Source organism: Enoplosus armatus, chromosome 4 (genome assembly GCF_043641665.1).
Source record: "Enoplosus armatus isolate fEnoArm2 chromosome 4, fEnoArm2.hap1, whole genome shotgun sequence".
Taxonomy (NCBI): Eukaryota; Metazoa; Chordata; class Actinopteri; order Centrarchiformes; family Enoplosidae; genus Enoplosus; species Enoplosus armatus.
The window spans coordinates 21082468-21106935 of record NC_092183.1 but is presented as its reverse complement, the minus strand read 5'-3'; the positions used below and the strand labels follow the sequence as shown (position 1 = coordinate 21106935).

The window sequence follows — 24468 nt, the reverse complement described above, 5'->3', positions numbered from 1 at the left end:
AAGGACAGCAGTGAGTGAGCTGTTTGACCAGAGAACTATAAATCCCAGGGTATTCACGAGAAAATAGATCAGCCTTAAGTGTTCTGTTACGTACTTTAATATCTGCTCTGGAACCCCCTTGTCTTTAAACTGGTGCGGCACGGTGAGAACAGGCTTGACAGTAAAACACTGGATGTCTGTGAAGTTCAGCTAAGGATAAGACCAGGAATAGTGTAGAGGAGCAGACAATGACACACAATAGCAATGCTAATATGCTGATGCTAAGCAGGCATAATGGTTACCATGCTCGCCATTTTAGTGTAGCTTATTAGCATGCTAACATTTGGCAATAAACACAAAGTACAGCTGAGATTGATGGGAACGTCATTGGTTTTGCAAGATTAGGTCATAAATCAAAGTATCAGACAAATGTAAATAATGACCTGATGATGGCGCTGGATGAAAAGTTACAGAATCACCAACGTTTTTACAATTCCCCCCCGAGGGAGACATGAATGTCTGTACGAAAAATCAATCAGTATGTGCTCAATACTTCAGATATTTCACTTAAAACCACAAACACCGGCTTCCCTAGAGTCATGCCGCTGATGTGGCTAAAAACCTTGATAAACAAGTAGCGTGTGTCTTATCATACAAGGATACTCTGTGTGGGGGAGTTGTGAATGTTGTCTCCAGGGGGCGCTGTGCTGGTCATCCGTACTGCATTAGGGAACTGAGAGAGCAACTTCAAGCTGAAGTCTTCCAGCCACTCGTACTCCTTGCCTCGGTAGATGAACATCTTGTTCTGCAGCAGACAACGGTAACACCACACATGAAGCTCAATACAAAGCTAGAATTGACGAGGGCGCTCATTTTCCATAATACATGAGAGGTGTGCTTGTGCAACGCCGTGACAGGACTGTTTTCAGTCCGACATCCTCTTGTGTCGTCAAGAAGCCAATAACCTTTGTCGGCATTATTGCACATCTCCCCGGGAAAAGCTTCAAAAAGCCAGCTCATTGCATAAGCACGGTGTGCGATGGTTTCTCTAAGTCTCTGTTTATTGAAATAGGTAATCATTTCCTTACCCTGAGGAAAGAGGGGAATCCGAGGCCATAATATCCCACAGCAAAGTACTCTGGCTGTGGCCGCATCGCATGCATTATGTTTTCATAGAACTGGGCTTGTTTTTTCTGTGACAGAGGACAAAGAAGCAGAACATATACAGTATGTTGTTATCAGTCTGTCAGTGGTTACAAAATGAAACCATTCATAATAAATCAATTACAACAACGTCTTCAAATAAAAACTCTTAATTTTCTTTGATGTAATTATGAGAAAAGATTGTCGGAGCACAATCATACCAAACTGCTAACGCTGAGCGACTTCATATACAGATTGTTCATAATACGTTCAAACTCCACAGCATCAGCAGACACTATCTCTTCCCCATCTCCTCAAGTTCTACAGCCTTGTACAAGCTAGGGCACAATAGTCTTGTCCACTCATCGAACACATTTCAATAGTCTTGATGAGACATTAACAATAAAATCATCTACATTCAAGTTGTTTTCACGTCAGCTTATAAGGCTTCCCGTCTCAGTTTTAGGAGTGATATTGGTATTTTGTTTGTGAGGCTGAATTAACAACACGTGCGTCTTCTTACCAGCAGCTGACTCAGCTCCATGAAGTCAAACATGTGGCTCTCGTGCATCTTGGCCAGCTGCTTGCCCAGCTCAATGGCCTTCTCCCACATCTGAGGAGACACGCACATCGCTCAGTTAAAAGGGGACATAAAACCTGAACATGAACACAAAGGAGCACAAGCTAGACTTCAGTCATCTGGCTCCCACGGCTGTCCTCCTCGGTGGAACCCCCCCCATCATCACGGCTTCGAGGTAAAACGGTTGCTACGGAGCAGCCAGCGAGAGATCTGAGTCTTAAGTAACCACCAGTGTCACAATGCTAAGCAACGTTCGACGCCAGCTCACAGGCAGAGCAGTTCGTACTCACCTTGCCCTTGTCCAAGTAACATATGATCTCCTGGATAAGCCTCTCTTTCAGCTCCTGTTGGGTCCATACATGCTCCCCATCTCTGGGTATCAGGTGAGGTGCGCAGGGTTTGTCAGACCACTGGGGAAGCAAGTTACCATAAAATCGACATTCAGGTAAACATTTAGAAGCACGGCGAAGGGTTAAACAGCAGCTCAAACATAAAAAATTCTGATCTCGTTTAAGCTGGAAAACAAAGAAGACCTCCAGTAATTCAGCATGTAGTAGCAGAGTGTAGGCCGCCTCTGTGTAGTTCTCACAGTCCAGGTGCAAATCTCGCAGCTTGTACAAGTACCTGGTAACAAGAGCACGTCAGTTAGACACAGTTTGCCCTTTGGTCCCAAAACCAGATGCTCTGTGTCTCAATCGGACTCACCGGATGTAAATGTCCTCCCTCTTTTTCTCTTTGTAGAAATTCTACAAAAAAATATCAATTACATATTATTGAAAACGTTTTCTCTATATCAGCACAGGTAAAGGCTTTATATGTACATGCACATGTCGTGATAACCCATTGGTAAACATAGACACAGGGCGCACCAGCACGTTGACAGTGCAGCTCATGCGGTGCTCAGGACTTTCGTCATGTGTGATGGTGCGGTACGCCAGGAGATTCTCCAGCAGGCTGCTCAGCAGCAGAGCCAGCTCCTCTCCGGACTGTGACAGGTATCTGTGGCGTCTGCAGTGCTCCAGTAACCTGCACACACATAAGAACAAACAAACAAACTTCACTGACTATTCTTTAGCCGTAAAGGGCTATTTCTAGTTTATCAGTTTCCTGACGAACGCATTAAAACCTGTTTTCGCAATTGTTTGAGATCATACATTCTATATATTTCTATTGATTAGAGACTGCTTACGATTCTAACAGACTATCTTGTCCTTCTGGCTCATTCACAAACACAATCACAAAGGCAATCCTATGTGAATTCTCTATCACACAGAATTGAAGGTTTTTTGACGATGTGTTGTAGCGCTTAAACAACTTTCAGAATAAAAGAAATAGCTTCTGTTTGATCTGCTCCTCTGCCTTACGTTTTCTCCAGCAGGACTTTGTACTGCTCATCCCCTCGGCCTCCTTCTACCTCTTGATCCAATTTAGTTATCAGTTCGTTCTCAAACTGCAAAGATAAAAAGGGCATTAAAAAACACACCCTCACACACATCACAAATGTCATGTTTAGCCAGGAGCTGCTTGAGTCTTTTTTAAACAAAAAAAACACCAAAGCACTGAACTTCTGAGATAACTTTTTACCGTTTCGAACGTGCGTCCGGGGCTGAAGTTGTGCTCACACTGCATCATGTCAAAGAAGATCGGGATGGTAGCTTTCCTCAGCTCAGGCTCGGGCACCAGTGTGACCTCCAGAATGGGCCCAACCATGGCTGGGATGAACTTCATTTTGTGTGGGCCTGAGGGGCAACAACACATTATCAAGCCGAAATATCATAGTATGATTTGAGAAGGCAATAAGCTGGTGCCTTCATTTCTCAACAAACAGAGGACAAATCTAATAATGTGGTAAACAAAACAACAACACACTGCGAAACTGGACAATAAAAAAATATTGTCTTGTTATTCCCTTTGCATTACTGGCAGGCACTGAATAAACAATTCCACAAACTCTATGATAATAGCAGCATTATCAGACGGTGCAAAATACTTACCAAGATTGTACCACATATCTCTGATCTTAAATCCAATAGTCTTCCTCATGTCTCCATATCTGTGGCAAATTCAAATCAAAGAGCTGTGAAATTACGTTCTCCATTTAAATAATCTTTTTGATCAATTGTAAATGATCTCACTTGTTCAGTATCTTATTGCGTTTCTCTTGAGAGAAGGATTCCAGCTGCAGCGTCGTGTGGGTGAGGAACGCCACAGTCAAATGAAAGTAGTTATTCCACAGCTGCGAGGGGAGCAGGGTTTTCAAATATTAATACCATAATTACCTTCTCATAACACTAGCTTTTGATTTTGTGTTTAATAAAAAATGTGACCTCTACAGAGGCAGGGGGGAGGACGAGACACACCTGTAGCTCAAAATGTGCCTGGTCCAGGAAATACATGTTGAGGACGTCCGAGTACTGGTTGATGGCCCTCAGGAAGACCTGCATCTGCACCAGGTTCATGATCATCCAGTCGGCGGGGAAGACGTTTCCCATGAGGTCCTTAAACATGATGAATGTCTCCATGAGGAAGTCCTGAGGGCAGCAGAAGAATAAAATCTTTACTGCAAGTGCATGCACAACGTCGCTTTACAGAAATACAATAATATCCAACAGGCCCACACTTAAACCAAACTAAGCAAATCCAAAGCAGCGCTGCCACGTGTCAGGCACGCATAATGCTCCCCGCGGTTTAATGGGGGCCGAGTGACATCCTCATCATGTCGGTCCAATCCATGGCATGAAATGTCTATAATCAATATTCTCTTAAGGAGCAGTGAGTGGCCTGGGTGGTTTAATGCCCGTTATAGATGAGATGTTTCAGGACAAGATGTAGCCAACAGGGGAGGAACCAGGACACTTACAATGATGTCCTGTCTTGTTTTGAAGGTGCTGATGTAGTGGGCGTAATGCATGTCGTCCATTTGCTTCAGGATGGCCGTCATGCAGGCAAGATAGTGGCCCTGCCGCAGAGGAGTCCACTATTACTCACATGAAGTATATGTCCATAAAAAAAAAACATGCACAGCACATATTCCATGTTGTATTTGTGTTATTGTTGTCTACTACTACATTTAGGTATTGTCGACGTCAGTGTTATTACTACTGGAACGAATGCTGAGTCTTACAATGAGAGAGGAGGATCTGTCCATGCTGATGACAGTGCGATTAACCCTGCGAAGGAGGCGCTCCATTATCAGCTGAACGTGACCTCTGGTTGGACCCTGCACAGACAGAACAGCATCAGGTACAATTACCAGCTGAAACACAGCGACACACACATGCTGCAGAGTGCTGTCGGTATCGAGGGGTCAGTTCATCTAAATGACAAAAACAAAAACAAAATAAATCTCAAGATATTTGGAGATCGTTTCGGTTTCATTTGCCCAGTTTTGGCGATATAAATATACTACAATATAATACAGGTGAATTTCTTTCTTTGTGGTGCTCAAAGTATTGAAGAAATACTACATTTCAACAGCAGGGTGTCTTTCTAGAAACACTACTACAAATAATTCACTCTGTCAACAGTTTTCTTTGGGACTATTTCTTCGGTAGAAAGAAGAAACAAACTAGAGCTGAAACAATTAGTCAATTAATCAATTAGTCAACAGACAGACATCAGTAACTATTTTGATGATTTTGCAAGCAGAAATGGCAAACATTTCATGCAACCAGCCTCAAAATTGCGAGGAAGAGGTCACCTCAGGCTTTAGGAAGTTGTGATGGGCATTGGTCTCTATTTTCTGATGTTTTAAAGAAAAAAAAACTGCGGAAAACTGCTCTCAGATTTGCTGCCATTTTTCAATGCTTTGAGCATCACAAACAAAATTACATTCACCTCCATTGTATTGGGACGGTGGCAGAAAGGTAAATTACCAAATTATCTGTGTGACTAGATGTTCCAACTGTCCATTCATTTTAAACCGCTTATCTGGGACTAGGTCACAGTGGCAGCAGGCTAAGCAGAGTGGCCCAGGTGTTCCTCTTCTTAGCTACGTCCGCCAGCTCCTCCAGGGGGACGACTACACGCTACTAGGCCAGATGGGATATGTAATCCCTCCAGCATGCTCTGGGTCTGCCCCTGGGCTCCTTCCACTTGGACATGTCCAGAAAAACCTCTGAAGAGAGGCCCGGATCACCTCAACTAACTCGACGCAAAACAGCAGGGGTTTTACTCCAAGATCCCCACGGATGTCTGAGCTCCTCTCTGTAAAGGTGAGCCCAGCCATCCTATGGAAGAAACTCATTTCGGCTGCTTATATCCCCCACTCTCATTCTGACTAGATGTTTTTTTTCTGTAATGTTTGTGTTTAGAACCTTTGATTTATGATCTCTGTGTGTCCAAAAGTGAATTCTGACTCCTCACCACGTCCTTGCGGTCCAGGTTGTCCAACACTGTGCTGAGCAGTTGGGCGCAGGCCTCATGGTCAGGTTTACAAGAGTGGTCGTCCAGCTGCCCACTCAGCTGGTCAGTAACAAGTGGCAGAAGCACATCTCGACAATCTGTGGCGACAGAGCAGAGAAAGACTGTACTCATTGGATCACACAGCGCATTACCTTTTAATGAAGCTGACCTGACAAACTTGTATGTTGGTGTAATGCAGACTTGTTTTTCCCTTCATCTTGTGTGAAAAGTCATTATGTCTTTTTGTTTTTTTTTTTTAGCCTTGAGGACTCCTACCTGGCTGCCTGAAAAGGTCACTCTCCACCATTTTACACATGCAGCCCAGCTTCTGACGCACAAGCTGCGAGTCGGGAATGCTCTCAATGAACTTCGCTAGGAGAACACTGAAAAGAGAATGAAAGGAAAAAGCCAAAAGAGCAGCTGTGACCACCTTAAATCTATTTGCATTTCACATCTAGTAATTATTGTCACGGAGGACTAATGAGCAGCACACATGGCGGGTTGATTTTACAGCAGCAAGAAATGAGAATAACGCCTCCTTTACTCAGAATTAAATCTGATAATTTGCACTGAGACTGGCAATTATCATTTCCTGCTGTGCAAACGCTCTGGAGAGTTACCTGAGCTCCACAGGGTCAAACACAGTCTGGATGTCATTAATGATGCTGGGGAGGTATTTCAATATTGCCCCCTGAAAAGGAAAAGAATCAGGTCTCATCAGGCTGAAGCAACGGGGCTGTCTTTTACTCCCCAGTAAAACAAGCCTTTTAACAAAGCTTTTTCTCACCTTGCTGAGACTGCCAACAGGGAACACACGTTTATTTTGCAGCTCACTTGTAAAACTTTTCAATAACTTGTCCATAACCGTGTAACACATTTTCAAAGCTGGACTACTACAACACTGGAAAATGCTAAGACTGAAAATTAAAGCAACGTCTTCATAGAGTCTGGCCGGCTAGAACAGGATGAATTGGTGTTCCCACATGATTTCCAGTTCTATAATACAACAAATAACAAATACCGGAAACATCAACCATTCTCCTTCAACTTACCTTTATCTTCACTCCCTCATCAAGCGGTCTGTCCATGAGAGTGTTGAAAGACAGGAAAAGGGTGCGAATGGAGTTGAAGAAAGCGTCCCCATCCTCACTGTTCCCGTAGAATCTGACAATAAAGGCCAAACATTGCATTACAAGAAGTCATCCTTAGAATATGAGAGTGAAAAGTGGATTCTTGTGCAGCAGCGCCTCCGATACCTGAGATAGAGGACCCGGGACTGCACGATAAACCTGAACAGGTACTTGAGGGCTTTGAGTGCTGCGTAGAGCCTCTCGGTCAGGACGGGCTCCTCGGCGTGGCCTACGTAGTAGTTGAGCACCCCGGTTAGCTTCCTGAGAAAATGAATGAGTCAGGCATCAAGGTTTGCTGGTAATTCGGGTGTGGGTGGAGAAGAGGAGCAAAAGAAGCACTAAAAATAAACCGGGTGAAGGGGCGTAAGTGATCAAAGGTGGGAAATGCAGAATGGAGACTCACATGTAAGCCAAAGTGGCACTGAAGTGCTTGTTGATGTAGGTTTCCAGGACGGGGTTGAAGTGCTGGAATTTGATGTCGCCAATAAGTGTGATTATAAATACCTGGTAATAGACAAGAGGAGGAAATCAGAGCCTTGTCCAAGATGAAAGAAAATACATAGACTGTTTATCAGTGGTTCCCAAACTTTTTACTTGTGACCCCTTAAAGTTAGAATCCTTAACATTTTCATGAAATTGTCGGACCCAGCACCCCCAATTACGATGTCGGAAAGGGTGGGGAGGGGGTTTCCTACCCGACAAGAACTTCTGATGGGGTATACTGGTGCTTTAAAAGCGTTCAAATGTCGAAACATGGGTGACTTTTATTGTGAAGGAGTCACAGGAAAAGCCATGTACAATACATACATACATATATATGTGTATATGTGTATGCGTATACATATAGATATAGGTATAAGTTATCACCCATTGACACTATGGCGTGACAAAAAACTAACCAAGGCATTGAACACCAGAGTATCATATGTGTCCTTTTCTGAGGTCTCCATCATGATGTTGAATAGGGCATCAAGAGTGTCCTGGAGAAACTGTGCACAAAACAGAAACCTGTTACAAAAGTGCCATTTGAAGGACATTATGCAGCATCTATAAAATTTAGCAGCATATTAAATATTTAGTGCAGCATTCGTGACACAAAGAGAACTCACTTTGACAATCTCCCCTCCCTCGACCTCCATCAGCCTCTGCAGAATCTGGTCCAGATCCTCAGGGTTAGACCTCCAGTTCAACAGGCCAAGTAAATCCACTGGAAAAACATGGACACATCAGTATGCATTCAGTGGGAGCAACACCTCCTCTGCTACAACATCAGTTAAGATACTTGCGTTAAAAGCCTGAAATTTCAATATAAACCTAATTAGATCTACATCAATCAACCTCAACACATCAGCAAAATATTGCCAACACAGATCAGCTTAATTAATTTCGAAGCAATCTGGGGGGGAGGAAACGATGGTGGCACTGCACCTCTATCTGCTGTGGAGTCTGCGTCATTTCTTAAAGATGACTTGTGACAGGACATCTTTTAATTATCGCAGAGTGGGGAAACATAGAAAGGGTGCCCTTCTGTACCGTTCTGAGTGAGTTTAGTGGAGCAGGTGAGCGAGGCGATCTGGAAGCTGTCTTTGGTCACAGGAATCACTCCCGAATGGTGGAACTGCTTCCCCGTCTGCTTCTCCTTTTCCTCCACTTCAGTCCAGGTCGCTGGCAAGGTGAGATAAACCTTTGCATCCTCGGCCTTTTTCACATCAACCTAAGAAATTCATAAAATAAGGAATGAATCGTGAAGCATATTGATCGATGGAAGTCTAATTTCATATTTATTGATTGAGGAGATACTCATGCATAATCCATCTACCCCCTGTCAGCTATTCGAGACACCGATTTTTGTGTAATTGGATAAAATCTCCTGCTTATAAAAAGAGAAGTGCGGTGAATTAAATTTCATACAAAATCAAAATACAAAACCACAATCCTGCCACAGTACCTTATAGACGATAAGTTCATGCCTGCCATCTTTTAGTGTGGTCCCGTCTCCTCTCATGAGCCGGACGAAGGCCATACCAAAGGGCTTCTCCGATTTGTCCCGAGCTGAAGGATACAAAGGAGCATAAGCTGTATTTAACATGGTGGCAGGATTACATGCGGGCGTTTGTCATACAAATAAGGCACAGTCACTCACAGTCCTGGGAGGATCGGTGTCGAAACATCACCCTCAGGTGACAGCGGCACACATCTTCAATGGGAATTGTCACCTTGCAGGAAGGAGAGAAAAGTCAGGGGAATTAAGGAGAGTGTGAATACAGGATTATACATATGGAAGAAATGCTATCTGGTGGGAGATTTGTATGAGTAACACATTCTGTGCTGATATCTTCCCCAGAAGATTATTTCATTGTATCGAGCCGCAGTAAATCCATTTGAAAAACTAATGAGAGAACATGAGATATCATGCTGAAAGCACAGAGCTGCAAAGGTGGGTCCTTGACTTGAGCTTACCTTCACGGTTTCATTCCAACATGGCTGCTTCACCTGGTAGTAAATGACAGACTTGTACTCGGTGATGCCATCATAACCCGCCCCGGGAAATATCGCTTTCTATAGAAATTTTAAGGAAGGAGATTATTTTACATGACAGGAACCATATGAATTTGCTCTTTGATGCGTTTAGATCAGCTTTGACAAAAAAAAAAGCAATACATAAACCACTAAACGCAACGTACAACTGAGGCTGATGGGAATGTCATTCGTTTTGCAGATATCTAGACACAAGCCAAAGTATCGGACAAGTGGAAATTTTGACTTTGACTGATAATAGCACAAGAGGAAAAATCAGGGGATCACCAGACTTCATTCATTCAATTCATCCTGAGAGGGATATGAATGTGTGTACCAAACTTTATGTCATCCATCCTACAGCTGTTGACACTTAAGAGATTTCACTTAAAACCACAAATGTCAACCTGTCAAGTCAGGGAATCGCCAAAGTCATAATCTGGGGACCACTAATGTTGGAACAAAATTCCATGGGGCCAAAGTGACGGGCCGACCCCTCGACGTAGCTTTCCATACAGCCACGATGCTAGCACGGCTAAAAAGTACAATATTTACAGCAAAATCACATCAGTATAATAAGATGATGCCAGCACAGTTAGTTACATAAGTTTGAAAAGCTAAATGAAGATCATTTGTTGCATTCACTGGTCTATTTTACCTCCATGGGATTGCCTTCATCATCGTGCACACACAGTATGACCTCTACATTTTTGGGGGTCTTCTTTTTACCACGGTCAAACTCTCCCTGCAGCAAGGTTACGTAAATATCATTCCTCACGTTTCCTGGAGAAAGGACAACAGATGATCAGGTGGATGTGCCGAGAATTTATGAACCCTTCTCACGGCATTGTAAGCAATTAAAATGAACACGACCATGGCATATGTAGAGCAATGCCCAGCAACAAAGACTGTAATCCACCTGGGAGGATGATTTCTGGAAAGCCCATTTTCCTGACGATAGCCGTGCTGCGGTCCACAAAGTGGGGGTAGTCCTTCCTGACTTGGGCAAGATCCCCTGGGAGGAGCTTCAGGGTCACAAACAGCCCTGCCAGCAAACATGTAAAGAAATTCAATGAGGCAGACACTGAAAGGACACACCCTGTAGACCCCTCACACATCATTTATTTCCCTCAAAACAAAAAGGTCAATTTAGAGCGACCCTCTGAAATCACAGGGGGACACACTGTCTGTGAGCACTTCATATTACCCTGGCCTTTGTGATTGACCTCCCGCGTGGCAATGACTTTGTTGAAGACAGCAGTGAGCGGCTCGTTCTCTCCTATGACTCGTGACGGGATGAGCGGAGACATGATGAGCTGCCTCTGACGGATGTAGGTTTCCATGGCGATCCTGGGAGAGAAGTATAGGGTTGAGTAAGAGAAAAATCAGCTGCCAGCATCTCTGACAGGTGACAAACACATGGACAGAGGAGCTGCAAAGGCAATGTGAGGCCTTCGGGGATCTCTTGACAAGAGGCACATTATCCCTCTCGACACCCCACTTACCTCAAGTGACAACCACAGAGCAAAGTAACAAAGTACTAGTACTACACTGAGTTTGCACTCTCTACTTTACAAGACTCATATGTGTGTGTTTATTTATGTTTATTATTTAAAAAGTAGCAGTAAAAACTCATGTCATTACCGTCTTCTCGTTGCTTTCATACAGAATTCAAATGCACTGTACACGTACAAATATCCAGCGGTGCATCAATAAGTCTTGGTGACCAAATTGGATTACACGGCCTCTCTAATGAGCTGTGAAACCGTCAGACATGTCCATCAACATGCTCATTATGGAAATCCTCACATGCACAATATTTCGGCCAACTGAAATGTTTCATTCATCACAATAATTTGGTATTGTCTTGGGGTTGCACTTTAAGCTAAATGCTAACATTCACCATCTTAGTTTAGACAGTGCCGTAGATAAAATGTCAAACCTTGATTTGATTTTTTTTGTGCAACTTACCACGTTGTCTAAATTAGTTTACAGGTGCAACTCAAACATATTTATCCCACATGGGGTGAAACAGAGTTTTCTGTACAACTCTTACTGAATATGGACGACACACACGTCACAGCGGAACAACAAGTCGCTCATACAGAAGTGAATATGTCTTAAGTATACTGCAGTGGGTCGGTCAGTGACAGAGGGAGGACAGAGTCTACATGTTGCTTGTGTGGACGTCACAGCAGAGACATCGAGGAAGGTGTCAAAAGGAATGCCAAAAAGGATTTTGTGTGTTGGAAGAGGAAATATCAGATGTCAGGTAGGTGAAATGTGGCCGGGCAGGAGCATTTTTACGATAGTTCCTGATTTGCATTGGCCTGTTGTATCGATTGCTGTACTGTACAATGCTATATTAGCATTACTGCTAGGAGGAATCTGTGACTAGAGGTTAACAGTGTAGACAATTTGTTGAAACTGGCATTGCATTTGAGTTTTGATGAATACCATTCAGTTGGCTGTCGAGGATATATTGGACTTCACGGTGTGTCTTCCTGTTTGTGAGTCTAAATGAGAAATATAATACAGAATCAAAATGTCACTGGACAATTTAGCGTCTTTAGCGTGGACTGTATGGATTGATGTGGTAATTGCACTTAATGTTTAGGGAGCGCTGTTTCAGAAAATGTGCTTAAGCGACTGAAAAATCAGCATTCGGTGTTCTGTTATTTCAGTCATAGAAAAATATTTTCCATTGTTCATTGTAAAATTAATTTAGCGTGACCTTTTTGTTATTAATTTGTAATTATCCAGTTCATGATTACCAGTGGCAAATAAGCCACTCAGCGTTAATAAAATAAAGTCATTTGTCGAGGCTGCAAAGCTTAACAGGTTGTTCTATGTTACAATTTGTCTTTTGTGAGGTACACATTTAAACGCCTTTCACACATGTAGTCTGTCCCTGACATGTTCAGGAACATTTCCTGCATGGGGTCGTGTGCAGAGACAAGTACGTGTGAATAGTGAAAATCACTGAAATGTTGTCCCAGTAATTTACTGGGAACTATGTGTGAAAGAGGCTTCAGAGAACCAGCATTTACTGAAGAGCAGAAAATTGCAGGAAACGTTTACTTAGGAAACATCACGTGTGCAAACTACGCTTGAAAAATGTAATTAAAAACCGACATTTAATGACAAAAATAAGCAGCCACACATTTGATGAGTCCTGATAACTACTCGATCCCACAAAAACATATTTTTTTGACTGTACCTCTTCAACAACACGCAGTGAACTGTGACACAGCGAGAAGAGACAAATAAAGGTTAAACCCAACAAAATGTTGGTTTAGATGTCAAGAATCAGTCAAGATATTTTTGGAGCTCCTCCATCTAGGATCCCCGTGAGAGCTAACACTCAGGGTTGCAAAAAGTTTTTTTTTTTTTTTTTATTTGTCCTTGAAATGCGACATAGGAAAAGTTGAATTGCATCCTTGAAAAAGATGTGATGGAACACAGTAAGCAAATATAACTCGCGTCCTATTCAAATTCATTCCCATTATTTGTGCTCAATGGTGTAATGTTAGAAAACAAGGATGAGCCTGTTAACAGCATAAGAAGTGTGACAACACCAAAAGACTCACTGCTGAAAAGGGATGAAATGCTGTTTATCCTCATCGTCTGTTTTGCCATGGGCGATATCTGTGACGTCCATCACTGCAATGACACAGGGAACATCACAGTAAGGCTGCTGTCAAGGATGGACGGTGCAATTTTTTTTAGTTATTGCAAAAACCACAGCAAAATAGGAATTTCCGAGTTTTTATAGTTCTAAAAGTTAATTTGCTCACCATAACTCTGCTGTATTTTCTACTTTTAAAAACAGAAGCTGAGCCAGGTGCTGGATCTCACTCACCTGTTGCCTGGCACGGCAGACAGCCAGCATAGTGAAACAGATTGAGGGTTCTTGATCTCCAGCTTGCTAATGCCTCTGAATTGTTCATTCCACCCAGTTCTTTTCCTAAAGTGTTTGTTTTTTCCTTTCTTTTTTTTTTTTCCTGGCTAAGAATAATGTGACTTCTGAGTTAGACGTTCTTTCTGACTCTGGTTTCAGTCCATTTGCTGGAACAGCAGAGGAAACCATTCCTCATCAAATCCACTAATCATCTGGCCAAAAACAAAAAGACGGGTGCTAAACCAATTTCCACCGACTCCTTTGCCAAGGCAGAGTGGAGGCATTTTCTAGGTCAGGAAGCAGGTGTTCCCATTTCATTCAGTACATGGATCCTTCATTTTTACACCTCGACAGAACCATTCAAGCAACTAAAGCACCAGAGAGGAAAGACATTTTTTGTTGAATTGACTTTTGTATTGCTCAAACAAATATTAAGGCACTTGAAAAGTAGCTCACCCGCCACACCAAACGGCCTCCTCAGTCCTCCAGTGTGTTTCTTGCCCTCTTTGAGCTCCATGCTGCCCACTCTGATGATCTGACACACCAGGAAGAGTCGCTGCCTCATCAAGTCACTGCTGCTCAGATCCTGGACGCAAAAGGACAACCACAAAGATGATTTATTATGGCATACTGAGTGCTAAGGTGCATTGCATATAAAAGGCAGAGGACTGTCTGTATCACCAGCCTGTCACTGTGTGCATTCATACGGCCGGAGCTGTAGACCAGATGGCAAATATTACAGGATGAAAGCACGCAGTAAAACCCTCATATCACCTTTCCGTTTATTTTTCTATGGATGTTTTTTTTTTTTTTTAAGTCAAAGCAGTCTTGACTTGTGTGCTTTGAGGAAGTAAATATAACGACAAAATTTCAGCTCTTTGCATTGATGAATGTGGTTTTGTCACATTCTGAACCACTAATTCCTGGTGGCACACACGCCGATTAACACAATGACATGTTTGCAGGGAACTGCTGACTGTGTCGTTAGCATAAACAGCAGCATAATAATGCAGGCAAATGTATTCAAATTTTCAAAGACGTGCCGTGAATGTGAGGCATTCAGTGAAACTTGTGGTAAATTAGGAGCGATCCAGGAGCAAATTGTCTTCTTTGTCACAGATTTCAGGCAGCGTTTGGATGGTTTAAATCCGAAGCAGAGGGAGTGCAGTCAGTGGGTTGGGATTCAGTTACCGTGAATAGCGCTGGCAGGTTGTTGAGTTTTTCAATTTCTTTAGGCATCCCCATACTGTCCCAGCGCACCAGGAAGTTCTCGCTGCATGAATTTGAAGAAGAATCAGATTTCACATTGTCAGAGGCATCGGGAGAAATAGAAAAGTGTAACTAATGTAAAAACTCTGCATTATTTTATCTGTTTTATCTGATCAAAGTGTCAAGAAAATTCAACAACGCTTGCACATTTTGAATAGTGACAATGTAAACGTCTGTTGATCCCTATGGACCTTTCACATGGTGGACATTTTGACTTGCTAAATATTTTCTGTTTGCTGGGTTCAAAAATGTGATTCTGTGGCCTGCGACTCTTCAAAAGAGTTTGACATTTTTTGGAGCAACGCAACAAAACCTACAATAACAATGACTTAAACGACTTGCTGCTTGCAACTGAAATTACCTGACAAGATTTATTGAGCCCAAATTGACGAGTAACCTCAGCTCGATACTTAAGTGTGGAATTAAGAGAAAAGTGAGGAGCAAACCTGATGAATTCAGACTGGTCGGGGTCATACAGAGACATGAGCAGCTCAGCATCTTCTCCAATGTTGCAGACAAAGTTCTTCAGGTTCATGAGTAGACTGTAGGTGTGCACTGTACTGAACAGGGTCTGTCGCCTCATTTCCAGGTTTTGTAGCCGCGTCTGCAGGAAAGAAAGGCCCCGCCCGGGCAGTACATGGACACAGGTGTTATTTGAAATGGACAGCTACTACGGAAAAGAAAAGTGACTGTGTGGACAAATCAGTATCGTGCCTTCTCTTCTTGTATCCTGTCATCGACACTGCGGGAAGCGATCTCGTGTGCTCGGAACAGACTGACCGTACTGGTCCAGTCAGGATCCAGCGTGTTTCCTGCTTCATCTCGCACCACCAGGTCCAAACCCAGAATCCTGGGCAGCGCAGAGAATCAAACAGCATCAGTCGAGTTTACAGAGCAAATAAAACTTTACAATGGTGTTTATGTCACAAGGCATTTCATTGCAGTACAATAAGGCTTCATACCGGTTTCCATAATCAATCTTTGCGGTGACTTTCTTTCTGAGCTCCACAAGGTCATCCTTAGGCAGCGTTCCCGACACTATCTGAGATCGATATTCGATGAGGCTGTAGGCCATCTGCTGAACCCCCCTGAACAGGGCTGTCTTGTTCGCCTGTCAGATAAACATGTCTACACTTATAACAATACATCCTTCAGAGGGATGAAACAAAAGCAAAAATGAGCCAAAGTTGTGCGAATCAGAGGGGTGTACAGGAAACAGAGAGCCTGATAAGAGAGAGGCAGTCTACACATACCACGTAGAGCTTGTGCCATATCTGTGCCCATTCCCTCAGAGTAGCCCCGAGCTCCAGCACCAGGGGTAAATCTGCTGGAATAATTATTTCCTGCTGGCTACCAGCCACAAGAAGAGAATAATAAGATATTGGAAAAGTGGCTCATCACTCACAGATCAGGTCATATCATTTGGACGGACTCAAGTGCATTTCTATACATGATAAATAGTTGGGATGGTTTCCTCTACACAGCCAGGAAAAGCATTACTGAATCCTCACTTATGATAATTGCAAGTGCACTGCTATGTTATTGGAAAATGACATGGCAAAGCGGCAAACCAAAAGCAAAGTGGATTATCATCACGATGATATGTTTACTGATATGTGATCTCACCCTGTTCCCTCAACCGTGGCCTCCTTTAAGTGGATGTAGGACGCTGGGAATATTCCCTGAGGAAACAATGAGGTAATATCAATATACACACACACACACACACAAACACACCACAGCATAGGCTACAGGACTGCTAATGACGCCATTACCTTGTGTGATTTCTTGCGTAGCGCGTAGCCCCTATACCAGCCTGAGGAAATATAAATTGATAGAGAAAGATGTTACAGTGAGGGAGAGGCAGTGGACAGGAGACAGGAGTGATGACAGCCCACCCTGTCAGGACATTGTGGTAGACTTATTTGCATTATTATGCGTGGCATATTGAGCGCCGGTTAGTTTAACATTTCATTTAAGTTCCTGTGCCAGCATGCTTTAGAGAAGGAAAAGAGGGACACGTCGGGGCCTGTTGTGCATTCAGGCTCACTCACCTTCCAATTTCTCAAGTATGTGCACCGTGTCCCCCACCTGAAGACACAGCTCCTGCTCTCCGCTGGGATCATAATTGTAGATTGCTGAAGGACGAAACGGGACCGTCTCATTATGAGAAACACACAACATTCAATAAAAAACTGTTAACAAAGAAAAGACTTTGCCCGACAGTTTGACTGACGAGTTTTGTTCCTCCTCAAGGTCCAGTGGATTAAGAGAAAACCCCAAATCCCTTTTCTATCACTCATTGCACAGAGGAGCAAGTCTGCTTTTAAAAAAAGTTCTGGATCAGAGGTTTTTAGTTTCTCCCAGGAAAAAGAAACCAATTCACCCTCCTTGTCACAGAACTTGGCATCGCAAGCATAGAGGATCTTGATCTTTGATTTATTCCTCATTTTACTGCTCTTTTCTAACAGCCGGCTTGTGTGTTTGTGCAGCAGAACTGTGACTCAAACTTTTAAAGCATTTGACGATTCTTAATTGAAACAGATGCCCCGAGGCTGTGTTTAACGTTCCAGTAAATGGGACTGTGCTGCAGCAGGTAGCTTCAGCGTCAAAAGTGAGGCGCAGAGCGATAGCATCACATCCTCCACAGTTGTGATATCGTCATACCAATGCAGCCTTTGGTCAATAGTCAGGTTGTGTTTCTGCCAGCTGGCTCACCTGCGAGCCCTGCCCTTCCCCACACTCAGTTTATTAACCTAACAGCTTTCCTGGAGGCGACTCCTGTCTTTCCTTTGTAACTCTCTAACCAGGACACGTATGGGAGGGATCACACAAGAATACGTCTGCGCGCGCAAATCACAGGCAGATGCACGGACGTACACGCACACAAAACCAGGCAGACGTTGCAAAAGAGAAACCTTGGTAAACAATACTGTAGCAAAGGTCTTTGTCATGACTTGAGGGAGCAGCAACAGCGCGCAGCCACTCTTTCTCATAGTGAGATAGAGGAACTATGAGCAGAGCTCTGCCCTGACTTGCATGGTGATAATGCTTGTTGCTAGAGGCTAGATTTCACAGCACGCTTCAACTGGCTCAGCTTATCACACCTCAGTCTGAATACCAAATCTTGACTTGACTGAATGTGACTACCCTTCTCTCTCCGAGACTTCCGCCTAACTGATTGACTTTTCTAGCTTTACAGAAAACACATTTTCCCCAACAGACAACTCCACAGGGAATCAGTTTGTAGTCTATGACTGTGTTTGTGTAACCAGCCCATGGGCTCTTAAAATTTTAAGTTAGACCCATGCCGGCTGTGTCAGGATATCACCTGCACAGGTTCATGCGAACGACGTCTTCCCGTGAGGAAAACAAACACTGAAACCTAGACGGGTTCAGAGACACTGTAGTGCCAAGGACACTTTTCCCCTTCTGAATTTCCTCACATATAAGCAGAGGGTTCAGGCCTTCAGAGCTAACATGGCAACATATTGTGTTGTTTCATTCAAAGAGAAGTTAGTGATGTAGTGTGAATTCTCAAGATGAGAGTTTGTTTTCACCAGGAAATTATTTGTGCAGCCTGAAAAATATCGAATGAAACGTGCGCTGAAGAAATGACATCTGCCTCTGGTCATGCCGAGAGTGACAATGGTCCATTCACCAACTTGACACAGTGTCCGGGCATGGCAACAGCATGGCAATGCGCCAATGGCAGGAACCCAGTTGAGCGTGTTGTGATGCCACACTGTCTAAACTAAAGGCAACAGTCTGGGCCTTGGCAGCACAGCTCATCTGTACAAATCTGAGATGCACTGCCTTCCTCTTAAACCTGAAATACTGAGGCTGTGGCTGCTGCTGTAAATTCCAATAAAACCTCCGTCAGTGTAGGTTCAAGTTGACGCGCATACTCATTCTAAATCAAAGTGAGCCTGATTCACCCTAAATGATTTATCATATGAGTGGATTAGCCAACAATTAAAGAACAGCCCGGCTGAACTGTTTGAGCAGCTGCTGGCAGCTCATCAAACTTAACACAATTCGATGAGAATCTATTGTTCTCACCACGGACTGTGTGTGAAAGCCAAACATAAACAACAACTACTCCAAGTTACGGCCATGATGTAACTCACAAACAAATAAAACAAGCGAAAAGAAAATCATGCAAGATACAGTCTAGCAACCAATCCTTGAACACACAATTGTACAGAAAAATAGGTCCACTGAGTTCATTCTGATTCTCAGTATGAAAGAAATGAAATAATAACGGCAGTAATGGGGCAGACATAAGCCATGCTGCACAAACAGACTCTGATTTAACAAAAATGACAACCATAACTTTCACTTGCACAGCAGAGCTTGTAAGCAAAACATTTTACAGACTAATCTATAGAAAACATGTAAATAATCATAATAAAACAGTAGTATTATAGTTTAAAATCAATGGAAGACAGAGGTGTTAAATAAATGACGATTCATGTTGTGAATTTGTAAAAGGTCTTCAGTAAGCTACCATTCAGTATCATATATCTCTATAACTCTAATTTCAAGTGATACCAAAGTATGCAGAAGTACAAAGAGCCATTAGGTAAAGGCAAGTCTATTAAAGTTTGTTTCTGAGCCAATTCTCCTCAGGCAGGACGTTTCAAAACATAAAGGCCTCGGTGGAAAAGCCTTTTGCCTTCTTCTACTGTCTAGACAGCCAGAAACGATCTGCAGTTCTTAAAAATGTGCTCCAGTTAATAAGTCCTTATAGGTTATCCATAAATCAGAAAGTTAATTCTCAAGTTCAAAGCTAATAGTGCAAAAAAGGATCACATTAGACCAGTGTGGGCTCATCTTTTAATTCTGGTTAAAAACCCCTGCTGCAACTTTTAACAGAAAGAAAATTACAATTGCCTTATCTGAATTTCTTCCTCCAGGTTCATAAAGAATAACTCTCAAATTATGTCTGAGTTTAAAAAAGTCACGAGTGACCAACCATCTGGTCAGTCCATCAGAGGAGAACAAGGTCAACACTTATCTCACCGGCAGCAATCAGGTTTGACATTGCAAGACGGGAAAACAGGGACGCATCGATTGTGATCTACGGAGGCTGAAAATCTCAACAGCTTTACGTTTGTTTTGCAAATAAGATGCCCACGCAGCGTGTAACACCTGCAGAGAATACAGCTTTAAGCTGTTCATCATTTTGAGGAAACTTGTTTGTTATTCATTGCATAATATTGCAAAGCGCAAGTTGTGGCTGAGACATCCTTTCCACACAACCACAGTCAAAGCAGGCATAACTCAGTCTTTATGACTTCAGTGGCTTGAATGGCAGCTCCCTGAAGAAAACTCGAGGTGATTACAGGCAGCAGGAGTGTTGCTTGTAAGCAATTGTAAGGCATTATAATCATTATTATACTACATATATATATATATATATATATAAATAAACAAACACACAGCATGTAAACTCCAGGGGTCTGCTGCGATGGATCAGATGTAGTAATTATAACAATTATATATTAAAGTCCCCCTCCACTCAAAAATGTGTTTTGCTTATTGTTACTTGGAAGCCAATCATGGCCCAACATGCAGCTTACTCAGGTGCGATGTGGACACCTGACGCCTCCATTGAACATACACCGAGAGTGTACTCAACAGTGAAGTAGGAGACATCTTGCATCCAGCTGTTTAACTTTTTAAATGGAACATATTTGAATATTCAAAGATATGGACTTTTCAATGAAGGAGTAGAAGCAGATCTGCGTTTATGGATTTTCAAGTAGTGTATTGAATTGTTTGTGGAATAATCCTATCAGACACAAAGGGAAAAAAATATTTAAAGAGTGCGCCACCGATTTAGCATTGCTCTCCCATAACATGGTGGGACGCACAATGTACAGTTTTTAAAAAAGGATCAAAATCGATGCAGCAGAACGAATGAAAGAATGTGAAATCCTGGCGCCGACATTACCCACGATGCAACTCAACTGCCACCAGTTCGGACAGAGACTCAAGCTTCAATGACAAGAGGGCTACAAAGGTCTGGTAAACTCACTTCTTTCTAACTCCTTTTTCATTTCATTTCATTCATTTTTGCATTTTCAATCTTGTAGTCTTGTAGTTCATGATATTTCACGCAGCTACCTCTGGAGCCACTGAAAGGCTTTACACAACTTTTTTCACATGCAGTAGTACTCCACAAGACCTGTAAACAGACTTTGATGTGTAAAAAGTGGAGTTCCCCCCTCACCTGGAATGCAGTTATTCGACGAGGGAATCAGTTGGCCACAAATGTGGAATGTTGTTCATGTAAGCTGACAATAAAAATGGCCAGCTCTATCTGGGGTTTTATTAAAAATCCATGTAAGCATTTACATGATTGCTCATTAAGGAGACCTTGCCCTGACACCTAATAAAGCCTGGGGATGTCATTGTGGATGCAAATAATGTAAAAAGACATAGATGCCATAAATTAAACTAACCAGGGAGCGCACGAGTGCATGTCCTTCTTTCAATGCTGCATTTGAGACTCTAGTGCAGTGCTTCTCTTCAGGATGTAAAAATTAGGAAGCCATCCTATTATGATGGTGTCACAAATTCACCATTAAAGATTGTGATATCTTAAGCCCCATATTATCCACATTTCCCTGTAAACTAGCAAGATACCACTGATATTATCAGAAACCCTGCGATCTCTTGTTTCATCCCAAAATGTAGTTGCCTGTATTTGGGTACAGTCTGAGTTGACTAATCGGATTAAAAATTAAGACCTTGTACAGGGTCTCTTGGCATTTTAAGGATTAAGTACAGCGTTACTGACTCCTGCCCTGTTTCTGAGGCGAATGCCAGGAGAATGGCACAGTCTACACAATCATGCAGGGCAACAGTTTTGAATGCCATACTGGGATCTAAAAGGATTAGCACAAAACATTCCTCAACATCAACTTCTAAAACAAGGTCACATATAACCAAGAGAGGGGGTGTTTGTGCTGCAGAGCACTCCATACCCACCTGAATCAGTGGGCTAAAAGGGTGTTTAGTCACGACAGAGCAAAGAACACCTGCTTTAAATCCTGGGATAGAGTCAGCGAGAGGATCCAGGTGAGAGCAGATAGCCGGGGTATTTTAAGCCCTGGGCTCTGATTCACACATAAGAGTACACTGTATTCACTATCCCCCACATGCAGGGTGTAACACATCTGCTGCACACCAGGAAACACGGTCTGTAAAAGTGTCTGTAGCTTTAAGCACAGATTCTGTGGTGAGTCAGTCCGCTAACCAATGACCTGCCGACCTGCGCTGGCAATAAAGCCATTGCAGTAACCCTGCTAGTTGTGCTGATGTGCCCAAAGGGCGTGGAGGACTACCTGATAACAGGACACAAACACAAACACACACACACACACACACACACACATAAATGTGACAGAGGCCACACCTTATTTCAGCCCAAATAGAAAAATGGCAAAACTATAAAAAGTTGTAAGGAAGATATAGCCTCAGAAGACAGACACAGTTCGGTCTGTGTCAGCAAGTGAGCAAGTCTATGCAAATGACATTCTCTGATCTGACATGCATACAACACAGTCACAGCAGTGGCTCCCATGTGGGGCCCTACAGGGGTCCTTGAGGGGGCTTCAGGGGACCTTCCAGCAAAAACGAGGATTCAGTTAAATTCGCTTAAACTGCAACAAGTCAGCTCACTGAGATTAAGCACAAGAACGACTGGTATGCTCATTGAACTCTTGGCTCTCTTCCATTTTCCCTCACCACCTATTACGGACAGTTATAAGAGCAAATGTCTCACTACGTCTATTAAATGTCCAGAGCCCCTGGGACAACGAGGAGGGCAAACAGCGAGTTCCCTGGCGCAAAAAAAGGAAAGGTCAGTGGAACCCAGCTGGGCTACAGCGTTTCAACCCGACAGAAGACAACAAAAGTCGCCAGAAACTAACTTTCCCCAACTTTCCCCCAGAAGTTAGTTGACTTGCTGAGTTCACTCGGCGAGCTTTCCACTTAGCAAAACACACGCAGCTGCGTTTGAGGACTTACCGACTCCGTACTTCTCTTTTTTAGTAGGAATCCAACGGGTCATTGCGGGGTGGAAGACGTGAAGCTGGCAGAATAAATAAATATCTATGTACAATTACTGAACGAGGACGGGCGGTCGCACTCCTGCTCGTCCCGAAGTCTACAGTTCCGCCATCATGACTTGTAAACGGGGAGGGGAGAGGAGGGCGCACACACACACACAGACAGACACACACACACACAGACAGACACACACACGGCTGGGAGAAGAGAGGAGAGGCGTGAACCGTGAGCCTCCCGGACTACCCCCACAACAACAACCCAGACACCACACACACACACACACACACACACACTCCTCTCATCTCGGGTTTGTCTCCAGGAAGCATGTCCCCCAGACATGAGTCAGTCGATAAACTGTAACAATTCCTCATAACTCCACAAATGGACTCCAATTGGATTCAGGGAAATTATTAATGAGCACTGTCCCTCGTTCTGCTCCAAGGACTCCTGGTGTCGGCACTAAAGTTTTTCGAACCACCGGCGCAAAATCTGACAATCAAAAGAGGGGAATAATTAATGGAAACCAGAGTTACAGAATCACTGATGTGGCATGAATAAATAATCAGCAGGTTGTTGGTTTTTTTTTTTAATTTAAAATGAGAAGTCCATGCTGCTCACTCACGCTCACTGATTCAAAGGAGGCCGAGTGTATTCTGAGTGAGCATGGAGACGGACGAGACCTTGGACACGGTCATGTGCATACGCTCACATAAGGCTGCGTTTGAATGAACTGTGCAGACTTCATTTCATACAAGCAGCACAATTCATTGTTTGGAAAAAAAAAAAAAGCACAGTGGGGTTGAACTTGTCCATCAATGAGGCCACTGGCTTTAATTTAAATGTCATTTCAGCATGGCCAACGCTCACCACCCTCCTTCCCTGCCCAGCAAAGTAATTTACAGCTGCTGGCTGAGATCTGGTAGCCCACTTAGCCTTTTGTTTGCCCATAGTGTGTGTGTGTGTGTGTTTTTCCCCTGCTGCCTCTGGCCAGCCAAATGGTGCTGTCAATAATGCTCAGCCATCCAATGTTTTTGTTGTTCCCTTTGACAGGGTGATGTCCAACCCCCCCCCCCCCACACACACACACACACATCTATTGTGATGTGGCTTCTTTAAAACACAGCTTGTGGTGAATTAGTACCAACACAGCACAAAACAGCCTGATTGAAAGCTATTAGGCTATTGAATCTTATTATTTTGCAAAGGACAAAGAGGCTTTTTGCCGGCCAGAACTATAATCAGGAAAACATAAATTTAAAGAATAATGCCCTCACATAATAACATTTCTGAACTGTTGTCTTTGTACACCACAACATACTAAAGCGAAGTTACACAGAAGTGTGCATCTGCGATGAACAATCGTTGTCTTTTCTTCAAAACCACTGTATGTTTAACAAACCTTACACAGCTAAAGGATTCGAGCACATTGACTGAGCTCATCCTGAAAATCAGGCCTTGGAGAT

General features: G+C 43.2%; 1 protein-coding gene across 3 annotated transcripts in view; it reads right to left on the bottom strand.

Moving 5' to 3' along the window:
* Positions 1–23107, bottom strand: part of dock5 (dedicator of cytokinesis 5) — a 28495-nt gene extending 5388 nt beyond the window's left edge. For all 3 annotated transcript variants that reach the window (XM_070903615.1, XM_070903617.1, XM_070903616.1), the window contains exons 1-41: positions 22964–23107; positions 16978–17061; positions 16699–16739; positions 16550–16605; positions 16177–16273; positions 15886–16034; positions 15638–15773; positions 15370–15527; positions 14846–14927; positions 14111–14240; positions 13344–13416; positions 10961–11103; positions 10673–10798; positions 10412–10536; positions 9697–9795; positions 9380–9452; positions 9185–9288; positions 8770–8950; positions 8346–8443; positions 8136–8225; positions 7640–7740; positions 7363–7497; positions 7159–7270; positions 6727–6797; positions 6383–6489; positions 6068–6204; positions 4827–4922; positions 4563–4661; positions 4063–4233; positions 3838–3938; positions 3697–3755; positions 3287–3441; positions 3067–3152; positions 2572–2728; positions 2408–2448; positions 2236–2326; positions 1993–2112; positions 1646–1735; positions 1068–1172; positions 643–784; positions 95–176 (exon numbers count right to left, since the gene is read on the bottom strand). In XM_070903615.1, coding sequence (XP_070759716.1) covers positions 95–176; positions 643–784; positions 1068–1172; positions 1646–1735; positions 1993–2112; positions 2236–2326; positions 2408–2448; positions 2572–2728; positions 3067–3152; positions 3287–3441; positions 3697–3755; positions 3838–3938; positions 4063–4233; positions 4563–4661; positions 4827–4922; positions 6068–6204; positions 6383–6489; positions 6727–6797; positions 7159–7270; positions 7363–7497; positions 7640–7740; positions 8136–8225; positions 8346–8443; positions 8770–8950; positions 9185–9288; positions 9380–9452; positions 9697–9795; positions 10412–10536; positions 10673–10798; positions 10961–11103; positions 13344–13416; positions 14111–14240; positions 14846–14927; positions 15370–15527; positions 15638–15773; positions 15886–16034; positions 16177–16273; positions 16550–16605; positions 16699–16739; positions 16978–17061; positions 22964–23006 — 4346 coding nt within the window. In that variant the 5' untranslated portion in view covers positions 23007–23107. The remainder of the gene's footprint in view (positions 1–94; positions 177–642; positions 785–1067; positions 1173–1645; positions 1736–1992; positions 2113–2235; positions 2327–2407; positions 2449–2571; positions 2729–3066; positions 3153–3286; positions 3442–3696; positions 3756–3837; positions 3939–4062; positions 4234–4562; positions 4662–4826; positions 4923–6067; positions 6205–6382; positions 6490–6726; positions 6798–7158; positions 7271–7362; positions 7498–7639; positions 7741–8135; positions 8226–8345; positions 8444–8769; positions 8951–9184; positions 9289–9379; positions 9453–9696; positions 9796–10411; positions 10537–10672; positions 10799–10960; positions 11104–13343; positions 13417–14110; positions 14241–14845; positions 14928–15369; positions 15528–15637; positions 15774–15885; positions 16035–16176; positions 16274–16549; positions 16606–16698; positions 16740–16977; positions 17062–22963) is intronic.
* Positions 23108–24468: the final 1361 nt, after the last annotated feature.